The sequence below is a fragment of the Mustela erminea genome, chromosome 11, assembly GCF_009829155.1.
Source record: "Mustela erminea isolate mMusErm1 chromosome 11, mMusErm1.Pri, whole genome shotgun sequence".
Lineage (NCBI taxonomy): Eukaryota > Metazoa > Chordata > Mammalia > Carnivora > Mustelidae > Mustela > Mustela erminea.
In genome coordinates this window covers 41,023,675-41,040,856 of record NC_045624.1, presented here as the reverse complement: position 1 = coordinate 41,040,856, position 17,182 = coordinate 41,023,675, and the positions used below count along the sequence as shown (strand labels likewise).

The 17,182-nt window shown below is 38.2% G+C and overlaps 1 protein-coding gene across 4 annotated transcripts in view; it reads left to right on the top strand.

The window, feature by feature from the left end:
• Window positions 1–17,182, top strand: part of ANLN (anillin actin binding protein) — a 50,386-nt gene that overhangs the window by 16,977 nt on the left and 16,227 nt on the right. For 3 of the 4 annotated variants that reach the window (XM_032305257.1, XM_032305255.1, XM_032305258.1), the window contains exons 6-19: window positions 593–783; window positions 1,065–1,172; window positions 6,028–6,154; window positions 9,489–9,599; window positions 10,205–10,425; window positions 11,317–11,462; window positions 11,678–11,825; window positions 12,490–12,625; window positions 13,215–13,397; window positions 15,037–15,163; window positions 16,113–16,161; window positions 16,254–16,310; window positions 16,774–16,812; window positions 17,090–17,111. In XM_032305257.1, coding sequence (XP_032161148.1) covers window positions 593–783; window positions 1,065–1,172; window positions 6,028–6,154; window positions 9,489–9,599; window positions 10,205–10,425; window positions 11,317–11,462; window positions 11,678–11,825; window positions 12,490–12,625; window positions 13,215–13,397; window positions 15,037–15,163; window positions 16,113–16,161; window positions 16,254–16,310; window positions 16,774–16,812; window positions 17,090–17,111 — 1,665 coding nt within the window. The remainder of the gene's footprint in view (window positions 1–592; window positions 784–1,064; window positions 1,173–6,027; window positions 6,155–9,488; window positions 9,600–10,204; window positions 10,426–11,316; window positions 11,463–11,677; window positions 11,826–12,489; window positions 12,626–13,214; window positions 13,398–15,036; window positions 15,164–16,112; window positions 16,162–16,253; window positions 16,311–16,773; window positions 16,813–17,089; window positions 17,112–17,182) is intronic. The other variant, XM_032305256.1, reaches the window with a different exon arrangement.

Genomic DNA, 17,182 nt, shown 5'->3' with positions numbered 1-17,182 from the left:
TCTCTCTCTCTGCCTGCCTCTATGCCTACTTGTGATCTCTCTCTGTCAAATAAATAAATAAAATCTTTAAAAAAAAAAAAAAAGATATCGCTTGATAAAGTCAATAATCTCTAATTTTTCTTTTGAGAGAGAAAAAGGATTTAATTCCTAGATTTTCTATTGTACTTCCTAAAACCAAGATAAAATAAATTGGGCTATAGAAACAGAAGTAGTTGGGTTATCATGGTGAGGACCCTTTGGTGATATGGAATACTGTTAATATACATAGTCAATTTCCAGTCATTTAGGTTCTGCTTATTTAGTTGAAGGGTTTTCTAATTTTCACTGTCCTCTCACTCTACCTTTTAAAAATTCTTGCTCTTCTTTCTTTAAAGAACTAAATCTAATAAATGAATTTTAAGACATGGAATTAGATAGGATAATATGGTAAATTTCTGTTTTAAAGCTGTTTTCATACTTTTTACTTTCTGAATGAGTAATCTAAGTAGAATCAAAGCATTTTAGAGCCATACTGGATTTTAGAACCTTTTCAATACAAGTTATAATTGTTACTTATTATAAATAGCCTCCAAAATGTGTGTGCTTTCTGTAGGAGGAGCAGGAATTAAGCCTTTCCTGGAACGCTTTGGGGAGCGTTGTCAAGAACACAGCAAACAAAGTCCCGCTCGGAGTACACCCCACAGAACCCCCGTTATCACTCCAAATACAAGGGCCATCCAGGAAAGATTATTCCAGCAAAATACATCTTCATCTACTACTCATTTAGCACAACAGCTCAAGCAGGTCTGGCATACTGCTTTTAACATTATTCATTACATGTTCTCGGCATAGAACCTAGAAATCAAATTGTAAATCCGATATCAGTCTTTCTGACAGAGATAAATAGCATCTTGGTTCCTTGTATCGCTTATTTCAAATTAGAAATATTATTGTCTTGTGTTCCATGCATACTGTGATTTTTTAAAATCTCAAACCTGAAGACAAGCAAAGTTTAGTAGTATCTGAATATTATTCTTAAACATACTATTGGCTCTTGTATAAAATAGAGCTTTTGGTGGTTTTAGGAACGTGAAAAAGAACTAGCATGTCTCCGTGGCCGATTTGACAAGGGCAATTTATGGAGTGCAGAAAAAGGCGAAACTTCAAGAAGCAAACAACTAGAAACCAAACAGGTAGTGTAAACAAGAAAAATGGGGGTGAACTTGGTATGGAAGTATTGCCGGGATCTAACTTGTGGTCCTGCATTGTCAAACAGTTCTTTATCCTGTTTCTTTTAACTGTGCCATTTTCCATTCATAAACCCCTTCAATGTTCATACGTAGTCTGCTTTTCTCTTGTGATACTCTCCCATTCGGTATTCACTGATGACCTACTTAGAATCAAAATTTTAAAACATGTTCTCATCTTCAATTGATTTCATATTTCTTTTAGTATTCTACTTAGTTGCTAGTTCTAAAATGTTTCTCGAAATCTACTTTTTTCATTAATGATGGTAGATTACTGTCAGATTTCATTAATCAGCTTTCAACAAAGCTCCTACTTATAAACTACTTTGTGTTTCATTTACATGCCTACTATGTACAAAATACTGTATTAGGATATACATTTAAGCTAAAAATAATAGAATTATATTTAAAGTGGTACCAGTTGAAATAGAAAAATACATTTAACCAGTATTCTCTAAGAAAGACCTTTAATTGACTTTGGTTTTTATCAGGTCTCTTGCTTAACAAATCATGTTTCCCAGGGTTCTGACCTAACCGTGTTTTCTTATTTGCTCTGGGACATCTCTTCCTTGTCCTCACAAAATGCTAATGTGCCTGGCTGTGTTGTATTCTTCTCTCCAGAACTCCAGGCCTGGTTGGCTGGTAGAGTTCTTTGCACTTCTCACCAGTATATTTTCTGTGTAGCCTCTGTCTTCACGTAGGGCTTCATTCTCTACCTCACCATCTAAAACAGTCTGGGAGTTCTTCCTTGCCTCCTTCCTCTTATTATTGCATCTTCCCCTAGCACACACTTGAACACATACACATCCACTGTGTCCTCTGCTGTTTCCTTATCACTTCCAGAGCTTTGTATTGAAAACCTTGATTCTAGTCTGGCTACTCTCCTGTCAGAGCAATTTTATTTTTTTAAAGATTTTTTATTCATTTATTTGACACAGAGAGAGAGAGAGAGCGAGAGAGAGAGCTCGCTCAATCAGTGGAGCAGCATGGGGAGAGGGAGAGGGAAAAGTAGGCTCACCAAGCAGGAAGTCCGGTGTGGGGCTCAATCCCCAGACCCTGGGATCACAACCCCAGCTAAAGGCAGATGCTCAATGGCTGAGATACCCAGGCACCGTAAGAAATATTTTTTTAAAAAAGATTTTATTTATTTATTTGACAGACAGATCACAAGTAGGCAGAGAGGCAGGCAGAGAGAGAGGGGAAAGCAGGCTCCGTGCTGAGCAGAGAGCCCGATGCGGGACTCGATCCCAGGACCCTGGGATCATGACCTGAGCCGAAGGCAGAGGCTTAACCCACTGAGCCACCCAGGTGCCCCTATAAGAAATATTTTTAAAAGGCAGGTATCTGTATTCCCTTGCTTAAAGTCCTTAGAAAGCTCTCCCTAGCCAGCATCAGAAAACCGTCTATAGTGCTTGGCTTGCCATCTAGAATCATCTAGAATCTGGCTTCTCACTGCTCTTCCACATGTGTGTGTCAGTCCGGTCATGCAGACTGCAGTTTCTCAAATGCACCCATGTTTTCAGATCTCTTTGTCTTTGCCTTGCTATTTCTCTCGCAAAGAGTATCTCCATGGTGAGCACCTACTTCATTAGGAGTAGGTCAAACTTCAGTCCCCTCTGGAAACCCTTACCAGGCCCTTTTCCTGAGGGGCCATCTTTTCTCACCCTGTCATCCTATTGTTTACCTCAGCTGGAATGTTTATCTTCTTGTAACTGTTTCACCTTTGCTTTCCACTAGAGCCTTATCTGTCTTTATCTGTGTTCTTAGTGCTTGGCTCACAGGACGAGCTCCATAAATTTGTCCTTGAAGGAAGGAATGAATGAGCTAATCCTTCCTATCGGCATACAGCAAGCTGTTATCGTCATCTTAAAATAAAAACTACTCTCTGGACCCCCTATTCCCTTCTCTTTCTTTACCTCCTTTTCATTCACTCTTCCAAAAGAGTTACGTCTTGCTGCGTACATTTTTTCCTCCCTTCTCTCTGGATCTCTCCACTCAGGCTGTCACCACTACTTCCTCATCAAATTCACTGGGGCCCTTCGGTAATCAATTTTTAGGCATTTAACTTGACTTATTAGCAGCATTTGGCATTGTTGATTACTGTCTTCTGTTTGAAGCACCTTCTTCACTTGGTTGCCAGTGTATCATATCATGGCTTTTCTGCTTCATCCCTGGAAATATGGGACAACAGTTCTGAAACTGTTGTGCTAAATAATTCCTGCTACACTTGCGGAATTCCTCTCCGGATGGCTGCACATTTGCATATAAAGAACATCCTGAAAACAGTAACAGAGTTTAGGGGTCTGGCTCACTCAGAACTCATCCATGGTACCCCCAGAGGGAGCAAAGAGGTAGGAGGAAAAAGTGATTGAGTGTGGTGTTGCTAGAGTCAAAGAGAGGGCTTTGAAGTCTGACCTACTCCTAGTGAAGTAGGTGCTCACCATGGAGATACTCTTTGCAGAAAGGACCTTTCAGAAAGAAAGGATGGTTGCTAGCAAGTATCTGTTGTCAAATGTGGACTGGGCCGAGACCACTGGGTTTTGGAAGAAAGAGCTTGTTTCTTGGCAAGAGCAGTTTGGCTGAAGTGGTGAGGGGAGAATGCAGGTGGTGGTGGGTGAGGAGCGGGGCCAGAGGGTGGAGGCAGTCCTCAGACGTTTAATTCTAAAAGGGAAGGGAGAAAGGAGGTGATGGCCGGAAGGGGATGAGGAAGGGAAGCACAGTTTGTGTTTGTGGTTGTGGTCGTGTTTGTTTTATTCTTTCTGAAGAGACATAAGTCCGTTTTAATGTCAAAAATAAGGTTTATAGCGTGCCTGGGTGGCTCAGTCAGTGAAGCATTTCACTCGATTTTAGCTCAGATTGTCACCTTGGAGTCATGGGATCCAGCCCCACGTCAGGCTCCATGCTCAGGATGGAGCCTGCTTGGGATTCTCCCTCTCCCCTCTGTCCCTCCCTACTCGCACATGTAAATCAGTAAATAACATCTTAAAAAAAAAGAGGTTTATGATAGAGGAATAAGTGATGCTGATTGATAGGGTCGGGTGAACCTTTCAGGAGGTAAGACTGGACTGGATGAACTCCGGAGCACCATGAAGGGAAAGGATTAAGACAGGTTCCGGCTGTGGGAAGAAGGAAGAAGGAAAGCGGTGTTTGGGGGCAAGTGATTTTAGAACTGTGATGACGGAAAACTGGTAGAATTTCTATCTGGTTACCTCTGTTTTGTTCATCCTTAGGGAAGGGAAGGTGACAGATGTGATACTCTGGAGGACGGGAGGGAGAACTGACCCAGAAAGAGAAGGACGGAAGAGTAGTGTGGAGACTCAAGTGGGGGTATGAGAGCATACAGTCCTAGCACTCTAGGTCTGTCCAAAGAACCTGGATATAAACATGGAGAAGGTGATTGTTCCAGGGATGGAGTTTGCTAGACATGAGGAATGGAAGTATAGTTGAGGTGAGGGAGTTGAAGGTATTGGTGAGATTGCGGTTGAACTGAAGGCTCTAACCAGGATGGAGGTGTAAGAAAATAGGTGGGAGTAACAGGAAGAAAAGCATCAAATGGCCAGAAGTCCCCATGAGGCCAAAGAGTAGGATCTGGTGGGAATTCCTGAGTAAGAGAGATTGGAGGGTTTGAGGGAAGAGGCTGACTCCAGGGCACGGCTGAACTGGAATGGCGGTGGGGGTCTCTGAAATGGAAGCATTTATGCAGCTAGGGGCCAGGATGCTGGCGAGAAGGTACTTGCGGCTATGCAAACCACCCAGAGGATGGCAGGTCTGGGACTGCAGAAGCGGGGATGGCGGGAGCAGGAGGAGAGAATTAATTACTAAGAGCGTGGAATTACCATTAGGGAGCTGGGAGGGGCTGTGCCTTATGTTGTCAGGGTGTGTATCCAGAAGATGGTAGGGGAGTTGTGCCTTCCCGGGACAGTCAGGCCTGCAGCGCAACATTCGGTAGTTTACTCTGTGTACATGCATCAACAGCTCCTTCTATCTTAAGAGCCAAAATAGTCTGGAACTAGTTGTGGAATGAGAATATGTGGGTTTGTAAATTGGCCCTCCCAGTTATCGGCCAAGTGTGCAAGTCATTTAACTCCTGTGTCTCTATCTTTTCTTCTTTAGAATGAAGTAATAGCCCTAACTTGCAGGGTTATTGGGAGGATTGGGGAGGCAATAATGTCAAGTGCTTAGAAAAGGTGACTGGTGCATATTAGGCTCTATTAAGCATTAGTTGCTGTTCTTCTTACTCTTCTTTGATTATTTCTTCTATTGCTTTAATCATAAAACCCATGATTCAAAAACAATGAATGTTTGTCTCCCACAGCCTTGTCAATGATAAGAAAGAATCAGATGAGTGATTTTTTTTTTCTTTTTCTTTCCTTTTTTTCCTTCCACATTCTGTTTTTGTTCCTGTTTTCTTTGCCTTTTACCCACTGAGTAAATGTTAAGGGGAATCCTGATGTAGGAACTGTCAGTAGATTTTATAGGTATGGGATGAGATAAGTGGCCTAGGGGAATTGCTTTTTTCTGCGTGTGGCTTGCACTTTAATCGGTTTATCTAAAACTACTCCAATACAAATTTTCCTTCTTGTCTCCTAGTCTCTTTAAGTACATCCTGGGAATTACAGAGAATACTGAGCCAGCATCAACGGTTTCTTGTGTTCTAAACATTGCTGGGACCTTTCACATACATTATTTTGTTTTGAGGAAGTTTATATAGAATTATGACTCGTGTTTGTTTCACTTGATAACATGCAGAAAGAAAAAAATCTGTAGTGTTGAGAAATGACATCTTCATTTGCTTTTTTAGGAAATTCACTGTCAGAACACCCCCCTCAAAAAACATCCAGCTGTGTCAAACACCCCATCGCTTCCAGTAACAGAAAAGGTGACAGAAAATCAGACACCGGGAAAACCTTCCAACACAGAACCTACAGGTCAGCATTTTTTACTTCTGCTCCACTTACAATGAAGCTTTCCATCTACTATCGTTTTGGAAATTGCATCGGAAAGCAGAAATACTGCTTTAATGTAAAAAGATAGATTAATTTTTTTATTGCTACTCATTCTTTCATTTCTAGCTGTACAATATGCTTCTTCCTTAGTTCTCCTTTCAGACTCAGAGTTCATGCTCTTCATGGGAGGATAAATCACTGTACAACTCTTTTTTTTTTTTTTCCCTGAGAAAGATTCAGTAAGATCTGTTGAATTATGGAGTGTGCATGCTCTTTAGTTTATTTTCTTTATAAGTGTTTCTATAAGTTGAATTCTTAAAACTACCACGCAAAGATGATTATTCAAAGAGATGAATGGCAGCACTGTTTGTAATAGTAATAAAGTGTAAATGACCTCAATGTCCATCAGCAGAAAACTGTTTAAATAAATGGTGCTAAATCCATGTCCCCACATATTATGTAGCTGCTTAAAACAATAAGTGAGCTTTGTATGGAATGACATTTAACATATCATAGACACTTAAACATTTTTTTGTTTTTTAAATTTATGGTAAAAAACACATTACTAAAATTTACCATCTTAACAATTTTTAAGTTCACGGTTCAGTAGTGTTAAGTACATTCACATCGTTGTGGAACAGAGCTCCAGAATTTATTCATCATTAGAACTGAAACTATACACATCAAGCAACAATTCCCCATTTCCTCCTCTCCTCAGCCCCTGGTAACTACCATTCTGCTTTCTGTTTCTATGACTTTGACCACCTTATAAACCTCATATAAGTATAATCATATAGTATTTATCTTTCTGTAACTAGCTTAAAAAAAAAAAAGATTTATTTATTTTAGAGAGAGAGACCTAGAGTGCAGTGGGGAGGGCTGGAGAGAGAGGGAGAAACTTTAGCAGACTCTGCACTGAGCATGGAGCCCTACACGCCGCTCTATCTCATGACCCTGAGATCACAACCTGAGCTGAAATCAAGAGTTGGACGCTTAACTGACTGTGCCACCCAGGCACCCCATAACTAGCTTATTTAATTTACCATAGTGTCCTTAAGGTTTATCCATGTCCTAGCATGTGACCGGAATTCCTTCCTTTTTAAGGCTGAATAATACTCCATCATGTATATATACATTTTGTTTAACCACTGTCTATCAGTGGACTTTTTGGTTGCTTCCATCTCTTGGTTATTGTGAGTAGTGCTGCTAGGGACATAGGTATGCAAATGTCTCTTTGAGACCCTGCTTTTAATTCTTGGCATAGACTCAGTAGTAGAGTTGCTATATCATACAGTGGATCTATTTTAAGTATTTTGAAGGAACCATTATACTATTTTCTGTAGCACTCATACCATTTTACTATCTCATCAACACAGCACAAGGGTTCTAGTTTTTCCACATCCTTGTCAACACTTGTTACTTTCTGTTTTTTGATAGTAGCCATCCTTAAGGGTGTGAGGTGATAGCTCATTGTGATTTTGATTTCCATTTCCTTTACAATTAGTGGTGTTGAGCCCATTTTCATATATTTGTTGGCTGTTTCTATATCATCTTTGGAGAAATGTCTGTTCAAGTCCTTTGCCCATTTTCTAATCAGGATATTTTATTTTTGTTGTTGAGTTTTAGGAGTTCTTTATATTAACCAAACATTAACCTCTTATCACATATATAATTTATAATATTGTCCTCCATTCTGTAGGTTGTCTTTGCAACTCTGTTGAATATATGCTTTGATGCACAAAAGTTTTTAAGCTTGATATTGCCCCATTTGTCTGTTTGTACTTTTGTGGCCTGTGCTTTTGATGTTGCTCCCAAGAAATTGCCAAATCCATTGTCATGAAGCTTTCCTTCCATGTTTTCTTATAGGACCTTGATAGTTTTGAGTCTTCTATTTGCGTCTTTAATCGATTGTGAGTTAATTTTTGTATATGGTGTCAGATAAGGGTCCAACTTCATTTTTTGCATGTGAATATCCAATTTTCCCAACATCATTTGTTGAAGAGACTTTCCTTCCCCGCCAAATCATCTTGGCAGCCTTGTCAAAGATCATTTGACTAAATATGTAAGGTTTTGTTTCGTGGCTGTCTATTCTTTCTATTCCATTGGTCTATGGATCTGTGTTTGTGCCAAATGTGTTGATTACTGTAGCCTTGTAATATGTTCTGAAATCTGGAAATGTCAGTCTTCTAATTTTGTTCTTTTACAAAATTATTTTGGATGTTCAAGGTCCCTTGAAGCTCCATATGAATTTTAGGATAGACTTTTCTGTTTCTTCAAAAAATGTTATTGATAAGAATGCATTGACTCAGTAGATTGCCTTGGGTAGTACTGACATCTTGACAATGTTAGGTCTTCCAATCCATGAACATGGGATGTCTTTCCAGCTATCTGTGTCTTATTTAATGTCTTTCAGCAACGTTTTGTAGCTTTCGGCATATAAATCTATCACCTCCTTGGTTTGGTTTATTCCTAAGTATTTCACTTTTTTTTTTTTCCCTAAGTATTTTATTCTATGAACAGAAGTAATTTTAATTCTTTTCAAATCTGGATGCTTTTTTTTTTTAAAGATTTTATTTATTTATTTGACAGAGAGAGATCACAAGTAGGCAGAGAGGCAGGCAGAGTGAGGGGGGGAAGCAGGCTCCCTGCCGAGCAGAGAGCCGGATGTGGGGCTTGATCCCAGGACCCTGGGATCATGACCTGAACCTTAGGCAGAGGCTTTAACCTACTGAGCCACCCAGGTGCCCCAATCTGGATGCTTTTTATTTCTTCTTCTTGCCTATTGCTCTTACTAGGACTTCCAAAGCTGCACTGAATAGAAGAGGTAAGAGTGGCCAAGCTTGCCTTGTTCCTGATCTTAGAGGAAAAACTTTGAGTCTTTCACTACTGAGTATCATGTTAGCTATGGGCTTTTCCTCTGTGGCCTTTATTATGTTGAGGTAGTTTTCTTATATTGCTAATCTCTGAAGTGTTCTTATTGACACTTTTTTTTTTAAGTGAAAAACAAAATGCAGAACAGAATGCATAGTATGATTACTTTCTGATAAAACAAAAGGATGTTCATATTTGCATACATAGGGGCAAAACTGGAAGAACAAGCAGTAACCTTGTAATATTGACATTGCCTTTCTCTTTGGGGAGGAAGAGATAAATGGGAATGTGAAGAGAGGACAGTTGTTTGGGGGGATTCTGCATACATCTCTAGATTTGAAATGCATAGTTTTATAATCTGAAAAAAGAATACATAAGATTCTTTAACTGAAAAATTCTAGGTTCTTAACATAAACTAATATGATTTTTCTTACAATTTTTTTAGGTTTCACTGAATGTGAAATGACGAAGTCTAGCCCTTTGAAAATCACATTGTTTTTAGAAGAGGATAAGTCTTTAAAAGTAACATCAGAGCCAAAGGTCGAGCAGCAGACTGGTTGGTTTTTTTATGCTTTATTTCCTATTAATATATTGGTAGAAGCACATATTCAAATATATAGTGTCCTGTATTTCAAAATGTCTTCTGATTTTGTAATTCTCTCTGTCTTTCCCTTTTAACTAGGAAATACTCTAGCTTGCACAAAGAGATAGCACTTTTAACAGTTATCTTTAGGTCATAGACCCCTGTGAAAATCTGATTAAGGCTATCACTCACTTTCACAGGGAAAGGAAATGTGGTGTTCTTCCACACTCTTAGAGGAATAAGTGGCTCTTGAAGACTATTTGGGACCCCTGCTTTAGGTGATGTTACTATTTCCCTATTATTCACTGCCATGTGAAAGGGAACTCCCCAACAATAGAAAAAGAGTGACTTGAAAGAACACTTTTCGTGAGTCTGAAGCCTTTGGCTGTTACCTTGCCATTTGCATTCTTCCTTAATATTCTTTCTTAAACCCGAAGCATTGACTCAACTTTCGACAGTTTCAACCTTTATTGCTTTACTGTATATTTAGTAAGCGCATGAACGTGAGATCTGCTCTGCTGTCCTTTTAATTCTTAAAGATCTGAGTCACAGAATCTGCCTACTGCAATCTTTTTCAGAAGTGGTACGTGAAACTGAGATGAGTGTGGATGATGATGATGATATCAATAGTTCAAAAGTAATTAATGACATCTTCAGTGATGTCCTGGTGGAAGGTGAGCTAGATATGGAAAAGAGCGAAGAGGAGATGGACCATGAAGAACAGGAAGACGCACTGAATATCTCCTCCATGTCTTTACTCGCTCCATTAGCACAGACAGTTGGTGTGGTAAGTCCAGAGGTAAGGAAAGACGGAATGTTAACAGGCCTGGGATACAAACTGTTAGAAAGGGATCCCCTTTTGTTTTAGTTGGTACATGGGGATTTGGCCCTCTGTAGCCAGGGGAATTCTGGAACTCTGATGTCAGTTCTCTTAAAAGAGAGCTTAAAATGCTTTGGTGGTTTCCTGTGACCTTAGATAAAATCCACAGCATGACATGGTTTAAAAGGCCAGATGTCTGGGCTCTGCCATTGGCTGTTTCTGGCCCAGGTTATTCAACCTCTTTACCACGGTTCCCTCACCTGTTAAAGGAGGTTAAAACTAGTTCAGGCTGATGTGAATATTATATCATTAGTATATTAGTATTTAGCACCAGACAGAGAACTAACATTTATGGACAGCCAACTACTATTATTAGCTATCACCATAAATTGAATAACTGCAGCTTGGCGAGTTGATGCAATTAGAAATACTTTTTAAGACACTTGCAGATGTAGGTTTTAGCTATCTTTTTTTTAAAAAAAATATTTTATTTATTTATTTGACACAGAGAGAGAGAGAGCACAAGCAGGCAGAGAGGCAGGCAGAGAGAGAAGGGGGGGAAGCAGGCTCCCTTCTGAGCAGAGAGCCTGATTCGGGGCTCGATCCCAGGACCCTGAGATCATGACCTGAGCCGAAGGCAGAGGCTTAACCCACTGAACCACCCAGGCACCCCGGTTTTAGCTATCTTTGAACTTTTATTCATTTACTATTTAGGAACTTATTTTAGTTGGGCTTGGTTTTATGATGCATCAGTTGGCTTATTGGATGTTTATTTCCTAATAATAGAGAATTTCTTCATTTCCTCAGAATTATCATTTAGAATCCATGTCATCCATAAAACCTACTAATACCTCATGTGTTTCACTGCAGAGTTTGGTTTCTTCACCGAGATTGGAATTGAAAGACAGCAGTGTAAGTGATGAAAGTCCAAAGCCGGGAAAATTCCAGAGAACCCGTGTCCCTCGAGCTGAGTCAGGTGATAGCATTGGTTCTGAAGATCGTGATCTTCTTTATAGGTAAGAATGTTTCAGAAGGGATTCAGTCACTAAGGGTCATGGTTAGATATAGCAAATTGTATTATAATGTTATTAATAATTCACCTATAAAACTTTGGAATGACTTTTTTCAGCCTCTCTTTTACCAAATGGCATTTTGCATTCCACCTGTTCAGTAAAAGAGAGTGCTCAGTGTGTTGCTAGATTTCTAATAGAGTATACCTTATTTCCTGAAGCATTGATGCGTATAGATCTCAAAGATTCAAAGAAACAGAACGTCCTTCAATAAAGCAGGTGATTGTTCGGAAGGAAGACGTTACTTCCAAGTTAGATGAGAAAAAGAATGGCTTTCCTGGTCAAGTTAATATCAAACAGAAAATGCAGGTATGTACTTCTGTGGAAAGGAGCTTTGGAATGTTTTTCTGTACAAGACTGTGTACTCCTTAAGGACAAGGGCTCAGCCTTACTCATCTGTATACCCTGAGTGACTAGGGCATTGTCTGATACACTAGAGCTCAGTAAATTGCTCTTGAGTTCAGTGTAACTTGAGAAAGGAAGGACTTCTCTATTGGAAATGTTGCTTGTTTGATATTGTTTGATATTTCTGAAATATTTAAATGTTTGTCATATATCCTTAAAGTCCAACTCTAAGTTGGATGGTAGTGAAGTGTAAAATTTTTTTGCTCTTAGATGTTCTTGTATGCTAAGGAAGGCATTTTTAAAAGTATAAATATATATAATTTAAATAAAATGAATCAAATAATGTCTAAATCTTTATACTTTGTTGAATGTACCCCCAATTATAATTTTAATAAGTATGAATGGAAAGTCTTCATGAGAAAGACTGTTTATAGTGTAATTATTACAGCGTGTTGAATATTTTTGGTGCATAATGTAGACACTTGAATGGTGAGATAATAACATTTTGACTTTACTCTCTGGATATTTCAGAAATTATCCAACAGGCTTAGTTAGAACTGAAGTTTCAATAAAGTGAAAATGGCAATTAAAAATGTGAGTTTTTTCTTCCTTTTGCTGGTTTCCCTAGGAACTCAATAATGAAATAAATTTGCAGCAGACAGTCATCTATCAAGCTAGCCAGGCCCTTAACTGTTGTGTTGACGAAGATCATGGAAAAGGGTCACTAGAAGAAGCTGAAGCGGAAAGACTTCTCCTCATTGCAAGTACGTGTGCTACACTAGAAACAAGACTCTTTTGTCTAGGATAGTTAGAAATCTCTATTTTAAAGAAGGGGCTTTTTTCTATTTCGGTTCATCTGTGTTTTTGTGTGTTTCTTATGACACTTGTGAATGCTCTGCACATAAAATGGAGTTTGCACAAAAGGTGAAAGAATTGGAATGCATTTGAAGATATGCAGTTTTGAAGAGTATGCAAAAAATGAATATATGGACATATGTGTGTGTGTTTGTGTCTGTGTGTGTGTGTGTCTGTGTATTCGTATACACACACTCTGTCTCAGCACCTAACTATCTTCATGGAGCTAAAAAAAGTGCATGAGTTTAGTTGTGTATGTGTGTTGAGGAATGCTAGGGCATGTTAGTACACAGAGATTATACCATATGAGAAAACTGGCAAAAAGTTCAAGCATTAAGTTATAAAAAGATGAGCAGTCAAGGTTTTACTCAACTACTACTACCTGTTTTATAAAGAAGCACTGATCTTGTCTTTGATCTTAAGTACATTTTCTTGAGTTGGTCTCATGTACAAACAGTTACAGTTTTCATATTTGTGATATTGCATATTTTTACATAGCTGAGAAGAGAGCCCTTTTGATTGATGAGTTGAATAAATTGAAGAATGAAGGGCCTCAGAAGAAGAATAAGGCTGGTCCCATTGCCCCAAGTGAATTTGTCCCATCCAAAGGATCAGTTACTTTGTCAGAAATCCGCTTGCCTCTAAAAGCAGATTTCGTCTGTGGTACGGTTCAGAAACCAGGTATGGTGATTTTTATTTGCATCACTTCTGGGTCCTAGGTTAAATTATGGGCCTTACCTAGATAGGAATTATGCAAATGGGAGCAAGTAGAGCATGCAAAAAGATGCACAGCTTGTTATCTTGGGCTTTAGTTCCTTTAATGAAGATATATTCGTAAAAATAACCAAGGGAAAATTGCGTATATGGGGCTGCTGATCTACATGGTAACAGGGTTCTGAAAGGAGGTGAGTTACACATAGGTGTTTTGTTGTCGTTGTTTTTTAAGATTTTATTTATTTGGTAGAGAGAGAGAGGACCAAGTGACGGGGGAGGGGCAGAGAGAGAAGCAGACTCCTGCTGAGTAGGGAGGCTGTTGCAGGGTGGATCCTTGGACTCTGGGATCATGACCTCAACCCAAGGCAGACACTTAACCAACTGAGCCACGCAGGTGCCCCTAAACATAGTTTTGAACATAAAGTATTTTCCCAAGATGAGATGTCTTGATACAGCACATCATTTCAACTTTCATTATTTAGTTTTATTGTGGAAAGTAATGGAACATTGAAGAGGATCTACTTTATTCTGTTTAAAATTCATTCCAGGGGTGCCTGGGTGGCTCAGTGGGTTAAAGCCTCTGCCTTCGGCTCAGGTCATAATCTCAGGGTCCTGGGATCGAGCCTCGCATCGGGCTCTCTGCTCAGCGGGAGCCTGCTTCCCCTCCTCTCTCTCTGCCTGCCTCTCTGCCTATCTATGATCTATCTGTGATCTATCTCTGTCAAAAATTATTAGTTGTAGAGGTGAAGATGACCACCACAGTGAAGGTGGTTCTATTGAAATTATTATTGCCTTTGTCACTCTAGATTGAATAAGTAAACTTTCCTAAATGTGTGTGCTATGATAAATCATAGCAAAGTGGGCAAAGGAGAATATGGCACCAGGATCTGTAAAGAGGGCAGGGTAATTATACCACACTTAATAAAAATCAAAGTTTCATTAAATTTTGGTGTAGTTCTTTTAAGATTCTTTTATGTTTTCATTTGCATGGGCCGTTCTGTTTGAGGAGAGAGAGGGCTAGACATAGGTGAGAAGTGAATTTAAGCTACAAGGAAAATAAAGAATGGAGCGTTCTTTAGGAACAAGGTAACATAGGTCCTGATTGTTGCTGTTGTCTGATTTTGGTGTGGTCTGGAAGAAATCTTGGTAATATAATACGTACCTTGAAACGTGGGTATTTACTAACATGGTGAAGAAACACTCTTATGTTTTTATTAGAATTTATCTCCAAGGAACTTTCACAGAAATATAATATTTTAAGGAACATATTGAGGCCTATATTGTTGAACAATATATCGTCAGCTAAAGAATTAGGAATCAATAGGTAAAATTTGAAGTCAGCAGAAACTGAGGGATATGGAGTGATGTCATTTCAGTTCATATAAATTATAGGAAGACACCTTGATGAGGCTTATTGATGATGATTATGACTGTCTGCTTATGTGTCTTACTTAGCTTTTTGTATCTGGAAAGTTGATTTTAGTAATTTTTAGGTAAATTATATAAATCGGTCGCAGTATTACTTTTTCCTTTGGTTTTCTGAAATGCTGGTTAGTCAAATCTGACTTTGCTTGTGCTTATTACATAATGTGATTACTTTTTGCAGATGCAGCAAATTACTATTTCTTAATTATACTAAAAGCAGGACCTGAAAATATGGTAGCCACACCATTAGCATGTACTTCAAATTCTCTTAATGGTGATGCTCTGACATTCACTACTACATTTACTCTGTAAGTAAATTAGGCTTCTGATGGTTTAAACACATTTTTCTTTTAATAGAGAATACAGATGGAATGTATAGCCTTTGAAATGTGGTATCTACATTCTTCTATGGACAAATGACTCCGTTTCAGTTTGTTGATTTAAATCTTTTATATGTTTCTGGTATTTCTGTCCAGTGAGTAGCACATTTCTTGCATGTGACTATAGGTACTTAATGATTTGGTAAATACATAAAATATAAATACATATTACATATGTACCATAAAAATAATTAAGGTCCACATTATATATTATATAAATATATATAAATAAATATGTATATAAAATGTGGACCTGGGCGCCTGGGTGGCTCAGTGGGTTAAGCCGCTGCCTTCGGCTCAGGTCATGATCTCAGGGTCCTGGGATCGAGTCCCGCATCGGGTTCTCTGCTCCGCGGGGAGCCTGCTTCCTCCTCTCTCTCTCTCTCTGCCTGCCTCTCTGCCTACTTGTGATCTCTCTGTGTCAAATGAATAAATAAAATCTTTAAAAAAAAAAAAAATGTGGACCTTAATTTTTATGTATATATGTTTTAAATCGTAAATGTACTTAATATTCCAGCTCACTGAAAAGATGTATTTAGTAAATTTGTAAATTTTTCCAGCTCACTGAAAAGATGTATTTAGTAAATTTGTAAATTTATTATGAAAATTCAGAATCAAAATCCAATTAGAAAAAAAGTACTTATTAAAGATCTTGAGTTGTAAAATACCAAAGAAAAGATTTGGCTTGTATTATAGGAAAAATAGACTGCTCTTACTAATTTTTATGTTCTTTGATGGTTTATAAAACTGCCTGTAGTTATAAACACTGTGAATTCCTTTAATCCCAAAATATTGCAACACTATTAGGGGACATCATTTTTAATGGCATTAAGTCAATGTTTTCCTTACTGTTTTATTTAATGATTTATTTTTCCAGACAAGATGTGTCCAATGACTTTGAAATAAATATTGAAGTTTACAGCTTGGTAAGTAGTGAAAGCTTTCCCAAATAACCAATATCATGTTCTCCTTAGAGATATTAACTCTTAAACTAATTATGCTTTGGGTTTGTGTGTAGGTACAAAAGAAAGATCTCTCAGGCCCTGATAAGAAGAAAAAGGCATATAAGTCTAAGGTGAGAATAAAAAACATGGTAGAAATATTATTATCAGAAACAATAGATGTATCAGTTTTAATTGCTCTACACTTACTTGACAACCAGCTTTGATAGCCTGCTGAAATGTGTCTCAGGCCTTTCTTCTGCACTCTTGCCTGCCATGTTCTTGGTTAACCAGCACTTGGGACTGACATGCAGGCAGAAACAGTAGTGTCTGCATGTCAGTTTCTAGCTTTCCCAGTCTTGGCTCTGGGTTGTGCTTTTCCTAAGTCATCATCTAGCAAAATTTTATTTTAGTTCTAATAAAAACAGGAATGACAATATAGGGAAAGCCTTTAATGGAGGACTCAAGAATAATGTATTCATATTTCAGGATTATTTTCTATATGAGAGTATCTCAAGGTTGGTTAGTTTTAAGCTCTGACTCATAATGTTTAGCAGGAAAGACACTGGGAAAGACACTGTTAATCTTTTCTTCTAGGCGATTACTCCAAAACGACTTCTCACATCTATAACCACAGTAAGTAAATTCTTAAAAAATTTAGCTCCATTGAGAAATCTGCATCTTACACACAGGATTGTAAATTGGTTAGCCATTTCTAATCCCTTAGCACTGTAGAAATCTTTAAAATATACTACTGGGGAGAAAATCTAATACTTAAGAAGGGGAAAAATACTGTTTTCTGAAGTGTAGCCTTTGCAGTGTTAAGGAGTTTAATGTTTAATACTTAAATCTTTGTATTGAATAAAGGAAGTAACTTATACTTCTTTATTCCGATTTTTTTTTTTTCTTTTAGAAAAGCAGCCTTCATTCTTCAGGTGAGTGAATCTTGAACTGTTTCAAACACTGGAATAAGGAATCGAGTTAAGCAGTGGTGCACATGCTTTAT